Source organism: Condylura cristata, unplaced genomic scaffold (assembly GCF_000260355.1).
Source record: "Condylura cristata isolate star-nosed mole 26May11 unplaced genomic scaffold, ConCri1.0 scaffold00018, whole genome shotgun sequence".
In the NCBI taxonomy this organism is placed as follows: domain Eukaryota; kingdom Metazoa; phylum Chordata; class Mammalia; order Eulipotyphla; family Talpidae; genus Condylura; species Condylura cristata.
In genome coordinates this window covers 38,527,735-38,535,001 of record NW_004567119.1, presented here as the reverse complement: position 1 = coordinate 38,535,001, position 7,267 = coordinate 38,527,735, and the positions used below count along the sequence as shown (strand labels likewise).

At 39.3% G+C, this 7,267-nt stretch overlaps 1 protein-coding gene across 3 annotated transcripts in view; it reads right to left on the bottom strand.

Annotated features, from left to right (window-relative positions):
- Positions 1-7,267, bottom strand: part of PPP1R12B (protein phosphatase 1, regulatory subunit 12B) — a 169,833-nt gene that overhangs the window by 100,765 nt on the left and 61,801 nt on the right. For 2 of the 3 annotated variants that reach the window (XM_012726845.1, XM_012726844.1), the window contains exons 11-12: positions 6,497-6,579; positions 5,305-5,430 (exon numbers count right to left, since the gene is read on the bottom strand). In XM_012726845.1, coding sequence (XP_012582299.1) covers positions 5,305-5,430; positions 6,497-6,579 — 209 coding nt within the window. Of the gene's footprint in view, positions 1-2,760; positions 2,835-5,304; positions 5,431-6,496; positions 6,580-7,267 lie in introns of those variants that run through there. The other variant, XM_012726847.1, reaches the window with a different exon arrangement.

The window sequence follows — 7,267 nt, the reverse complement described above, 5'->3', positions numbered from 1 at the left end:
GTCGGCCTGTTCTGCTCCCCACTCTGTCTCTGGTGAAGCCTCTCACCGCCCCTGAGCCTCTGGCCTATACCCCAGATCTGTATGCACCAATAAATAAATCTTTAAAAAAAAAAAAAACATTAAAAAATTAAAAAAAAAATTACACTTATCAATAACTTACCTAAAATTCTGTTTAGATTAATAACATATTCTGCTCTCTGTAATTTCTTATGCTGTAGAAATGCTGAGGATTTTATTAAATTACACAGTAGTGTTTTTTACTATCATCTTGAAATGTGATATGATTTTATACGTAGATTGTTAGGAGCAGAAGAGAAAGGGCTTCAGATCAGGGATCAGAAGCTTTGGGTTACTGATCATTAAGTCAACTTAACCTCTCTCATTTCTTCATTTGTAAAATGGGGACAATGTTATCTTAAAAAGGAATGTTATGATGAAAAAATATATGAAAAGTGATAAAGTATGTAGAACCCTAAGTACAGTACCTAGAATAAAATATAAATGGAGTGGAAATGAAACAATGAAAAAATCAAGAGCTTTGAAAAAGACAAAACTAGATTCTAATTCGACCAAGATTCCTTATTAGTTGTGTGACCTTGGGCATATGATTAAATTTGGAGCCTGGTTCTTCATCTATAAATGAAAACAATTATTTCATACAAACGAGGCTCTTTATCTTTATGAGACTATAAATAATATATGTATGCCTGGGACAGCTAGTTGCCTAAGTCATATTCATTTCCTTTTCTTCTTTAGCAGCAGAACACAGGTATTATTGAGGGCAACAATGCACCTAGTAAATACGCAAAGTCTCCTGGCTACTAGAGGTAGCTGGGAAGATAGAGGTAGGGAGTTGGATTTTTTGAGAATATTCTCAATTCAGAGCAGATACAAGAATGAAATAGTTAGACTTTTATATGTACCCCCTCTTCCCTCTTCTCCCTCCCCTGAGTGCAGCCCTGATGGCTGGCGCTCTAGTGACTTTTTGGATCTAAGGCCCATGGAAGGAAGCCACACACAAGGATCATGAGGTAGAAAGACACACGGAGCCTGGGCCGTTCGGTGGCTCTGGGAAGCTGCGTGCCAGCTTCAGCTCCTCTGGTCTTTCTAAAGTGAGAGAAAAAAGAAACCTTTATCATAGTTAAGTCACTACTACTTAGAATTACTGTTGTGTGTGAATAAACTAAATCCCAGCGTAATTTTTATATAGCACCAAATCCAACATTTGGTGCATAACAGGGTTCAACAAATAGTAGCTGTTATTCATCATCTCCCTCAATTCCAGCTCTTAACAGTTAATCATGACCTCTTTCAGTTTTTTCATCAATGATAATATTTGCCATTTCTATCAACTGGATTATTAAGACGGTCTAATAAATCTCTCTGTATAATCAGTTATATATAGTATATTATTAATTATACGGTATATACAGTATATTGATTAATCAGTTATATACCGTATACTGTCTATATACAGTATATCAGTTATATATCGTACAATCAATAATATACGGCATATAACATACCGCATATTATTAGCAATCTAGCCTCATACACAACTAAATTACTATAAGGATCTAATAAATTTCTACATAATTATCATAAGCAGCCCTCCTGGCCAAGTAAATGATCATTTACTTTAGGTAAAGAAATCTAGTGAATCGACAAATATCAATCAAACACTACTATCACTAGAGTTCTTGCAGCAACAGCAACACTATTATCATTAACATATCTCATTTTTTTGGGATCAGTTACAGAAACAAGATCCCAAAAAAAGGAGTCTCTTTGTCCTACCCAAAAGCAAAAGGTCTCTCACCATACATGAAGAGTAAAAACCATAGTAACAACCACAGCTGCCATCTGCTGCACTTGCCCTGGACACGTTGACCATGCTGCCCTTCAGTGGACTGGAAAACAGCAGGAGACTGTCCCTAGGAACAAGTTTACACAGACACAAATACCTCCCTCCCCACAGTGTTTCTCATAGTTGAGTTTTCTGAATGCTACCAGGGTCTTTTGAAACAAGAGTTACCTGTCTTTCTGATTTGTGTTTGCGTGCCACCCTCCAAAGGACTAATAGAAGAGATTTCAACTCAGTAACTAGAAACTAGTTAACTAAAACATTAACATAAGTGAAAGATAGTGATATTTTTAATTTGCGATTTATCACAATAGTATGACCCTTAAATTGTCATCACAACTGGTGAGGTTGTTGAGAGACGAAAGCAGTCACATTAAATTGATACTTAATCAATAGGTACAAAGAAATATATACCCTGTTGGCCTTCCCTGATGGCCCAGTGAGTTAGGACACAGCACAGCAAGCAAGCCATAGCTGCTTCAGTGAGAGTTTGATCCCCAGTCCCGGAGCTGACCTACATGGTGCAACAGACCTCTCCTGACTCGCCCACTGCTCCCCTCAGCAGTGTTCTTCGTTGATCTGCCTGTTCTGCTCCCCACTCTGTCTCTGGTGAATCCTTTCACCGTCCCTGCACCTCTGGCCTGTACCCCAATTCTGTATGAATAAACAAATAAATTAAAAAAAAAAAGAAATATATACTCTATGACTATTCAATAAATAATTATGGGCTAGCTAACACAAGTAAAAGCAAAAGCATCTTAATGAAATGAGAACTTTTCACAGGAATTCAAACTTGCTTCTACAGTGACAAAGTCTCTTTGGTTCAAATCTTCTGTGTGTATCCAGAGGCGTTAACTTTGGTGACTGTAACTCAGAACGGCTCCAAGAAGCCTTACCTGCCATGGTGTACAGATGCAGTGGGGTTTGCACTGGTTGGTGCAGGACAAGAAGAGGCAGGTTGCCACAGGCTGCCCCGAGAGGTAGATGAGCCAATGGTAATGGGTGAGGTAGCAGATGAATTGCGATTGGCTGAAATGTAGGGACTTGTGGGGTCACTACTTCTACCAAATGAAGCACTGCAAAACAGTACATGATCACTTTCTTCAGGACATGCTGTTCACCCACCATTTCCCAGCACCACCTTCCCACGAAGATTGTGCACTTAAAAGGAATGTAGACCAAAGAGAGGGGATGACAACTGGGAGTGGAGGGATCAACTCCGGCCGGAGCTGGGTCACTGGCAGCAAGCAGGCATCTGTCAATCATCCAAAAGAGTGAAGGAACGTGAAAGAGGAGAGATGATAATGCAACAAGAGAAAGTAGAAGAGTAGAATATAGGGAGGCCAAGAACGGGAAATATGAGGAAAGAATAATTTTACCAGAAGAAATCATTCCCAACAAACCCCAAGGCAAAAAAAATCATGCAATCCCAAACATCTACCTGATACAGAAGTAGCATTACTAAAGTGAGACCGAGAATTTGGAGAGGTTCTGGAGCAAAGATTTCAAGTTAAAGAGAAAAATGAGTAAGGAAGCTCTGTTAAAACAGATACTTTGAGAACTGCAGTTATTTAGCCTAAAGCAAAAATGTCTTTAGGAGAATTTAATGTTTTATGGCTAGAAAGTAATACTGATGAGAAACTGAAGACAACTTTGATTTCATTGAAAACAGGTAAAACCATGTCAATTGCAGGGGAAAAAATGTGCTAAAGTTAAAAAAAAGTCTTGATTATATAATAATGAGATATTTGAGTGGAGAATCAAAATAAACTATGACTTCATTGGAAAAGAGGAATTTTACTGGGCCATATAAAGGCATTTCTGCCCAAACACAGGAGAAGAGCTAGAAAATAGAAAATATGCTTAGGTTTGGTACAGCCAAGAATGATAAACATCTACTCACACTTTTCATTTCTAAATAGTGATGGCATATGACTCTTCCCTTTGAAAAGATCATAAAATAAGATTTTGTGAAATCAAAAGGCACCTTAGGATTCTAGAACAGCAGCCTTGGAAATCCAAAGTGTGATGCAAGTTGTTGAACTTTTCTCAAAGTGTCCATATAACTATGCATGTTTTCCACCCTAACTAGAGGCAGGTACTTTCTCCTCGAGTCACCATACTCATGCCAAACTAGATCTACCAATCCAAATGCTACTCACTCAGCCTATTTGCTGATAATGTGGATCAGGAAAATCAACCCGCCCCCACCACAAACAATACCATGCCTGAAAATTAAATGGTAATTCTTTCGTTCCTAGATCTAGAACATTATCTTTAAAGAAAAGCTGTCCTGGTTTTGGGTCCAATGCTAAGAGTAATATACCTAATAGACCAAGGGTCTTAGCCTTGAAGACAAATAGATGAGAGCCTCATTTAACCAACATCAGCTAGTTTGTATAATAAAGCTTCAGTGGAATCATTGAACTAGATAGTCTTAAGTTGAGTCCTTTCTTACAGGATGTCTGCAGAACTGAAGGTCACTAGAAGTCAAAAGTGGCTATTTTATAGCCCACATTTTGACATTAACTAGTTGACAAGATTCTTCCTACCAAGTAGAAATAAGTTTTGATTCCAAACATACAGCCTATGGTCCAAACCTATTTCTAGTGGAGTCATCAGTTATCTAAAAAACCTGATAAAAGCTATGGAACAAAAAGGGCAGCTAGAGGGGTTAAACAGAAGAAAGAATTCAAAGTAAGCAATGAGAATGAGATTCTTTCACATCAGCAGCAAAGATCAAATTAAAATACCAATTAAGTATATCTTGTAGCTTAACAGCTCTGGCAAAGGTACTTTGCTTGCTGGTTGGTACATGGCAAAGAAAATAATTGCAGGGAAGAAGGTAAAGATGAGAAAAGGGAAAGAAAACCCATGTACCTTCTCTGCACCAAACTTGCGAGTTTCACATCTTGATGGATCTGAGGGCCGTTAAAGTCATAAAAAAAAACAACAACTCAAATCCCTAAGTTAACAGGCTTCAATATGAAACTTCTTTAATACAACATAAAATTGTTCCCATGTACCAACCCCTTCACCACCCTGTAGGGCTCCTCCTTTCCTCCCTCAAGCCCCCCAAAGTAATTTGAGATAAGTACTCTAGTTTCAGGAAAAGGACAGCTAGCTTGTCATGGGTGAGATAAATTCAGTCCTACGCAGAGATTACAAGCAGACACTTCTGGTTGAAGATTTTAGTAGGACTGAGAGGATAAGAGTACAAATTCAGATCGGTGGTGAGAATTTGGGATCATCTTACTTTAATTTAGTTAAGAAAATAAATTAATTTTAATTAGATAAGAGTTAATCCCAAGAAATTGAAAATTCATTTTTTGGCTTCATTTCTGTGGTACTTATTGGCTAGAAAGAGGCATGCAGTTATTACACAGAGGCCCATGGCCAGAGTAAGGGAAAATCACGTCCCATGCCCTTGAACCTGGTACCTTTTCAAGTAGGTTGAAACACAAGTGGAAGGAGCTATTGTCTGTGGAGTTTCATTTCCCTTCGCTTCGTCCCGCCACAGCTGCCTGTTGTAAGAGCCACTCCTCACCAGGTGAACAGCTGACTCTCTGTACAGGCAAGAAAGAAAACCAAAACAAAACACTGATTTTTATCTTCAGTGTTTGTCCGCACTCTAATGCAAACAGTGAGAAGAGCCAAACAGGCAAATTGTAACATAGCTAATGAAACAGATTGACCTTCATGGATTCAATTCAATTGACTGTCTGTTACACCTATTTTGTGTATAGAAAGAGGAAGAGTAAGTGTTACTGTTGCTTTCTTTTATCAACTTCAAAGTCAACTTATTTCAACATAAATTCCAAATCTTGTCTCTCACCCTTTTGTAATGAAAAGTCACTTACTTCCTCTTTCAAAATGTTTTGCAGATCAGTCCCAGAAGTAGGCTGCTCACAGATAAGCAGAGAAGGGGGTTTCTGGAAGCCTCTCTAGCATTATAAATGAAAGAGGCACCCAGGAAAGGACTGCAGTAGGATTTCTGATCCACAGATGTAAACTCAGGGTCTCTGCTACAAAAGCCACGGGTCTCCAAGTTTCACAAGGTTCTCTAAGCCATCATTCTCAAACTTGACTGTGCATGTGACTCTTAAGATGTTGACTAAGCAAGTCTGGGGTGGCATTTAAGAGTCTGTATTTCTAATGTTGCTTCCAGAAGCAAGACTCTGAAAGGCAGCTTTGAGGTGCAGCAATCCTTCATTTTAACTGATGAGGAATTCTTGAACTTTTGTCTGTTTACAAATTAGAACTTGATTAATTCAACCAAACAACACACTTACAGTGTTTACCATGGGGTAGGCACTGTGCTGGGTACTAGGGGTTTTTGACAAACCAGACAGGTACAGACCCTACTTTACAGAGCTTGTTGGTAGACTAAAACAAATTCGCACTGAAGGGTCAGAGAAGATGTCCTACACGCAGAAATATCTAAGATGGAGTTAGACTCCAAAGGGCAAAAAAATGGCAAGGCAAGGGAGAAAGGGCTGGGAGAAGTCCTAAGAAGGAATAAACAATGCACAGTGTACTAAGTAAACCTGAAGGAGGGCGGCCGGGGAATCGCTAGGAGGGCGCCATAACCAGCAGTGGAGAGGACCATCACCTGGCCTGTGTCAGGGTTACCTGTTCTCCTTTTCTTCCATGTCACTTGTGTTGTTGAGCCTCCGGGATGCTAGTGAACTAAAATAGCTTTTGTTTTCTCTCTCCTGTAAAATCAAAACAAGTAAAACACAGGGAAGGTACAACACTGACAGGGTATAAAAAGCATTTTGGGTTGGAAAAAGCATGACTTAATAGGTGTGGGTATTCTCATTTCTAGAGCCAATACCAATTCCAGCTTCAGTGGCATTACAAAAGATTCATTTTCAAAGGCTTATTCCTAACTTTCCTCCATTAGAAACCAATGTCTAAGGAAGTAACTCTCAAGGGAAAGAGTCAAGATGATCAAGTAAGGAAAAGGCAACAGAAATTACACCAAGCAGCAGCTCTCCCTAGAGAGGGGGTGGCTTTGAACAGCTACCAACACAAACTCTACCCTAAGGTTTTCGTGAAATAAACCTGTATCTTCCCAGCCCACATTTCCTTTGAAATGCAGCCGCCTCCGAACAATAACAAATGCTGCAGAGACAATTCAACTCTGTAGCCTCCTCCCCTGCACAGCTGCCAGAAACTGTGGTAGAGCACAGGAATGATAAAAGCCAGGATGTCCTGACCCTGCATGGGCACCACGGAGTGCTATACAATTTGGAAGCAAAAGTAAAGAAACAAAAATACACTCATCTTGGATGAATACAGAGATGAGCTGTTTGAGAAGTCAGCTGTCATACATCTAATGAAAAATTGAGACAGCCCCTAATTTTTTTCTCTTGGTAGTAATTTGCCTAAGCTTCTTTA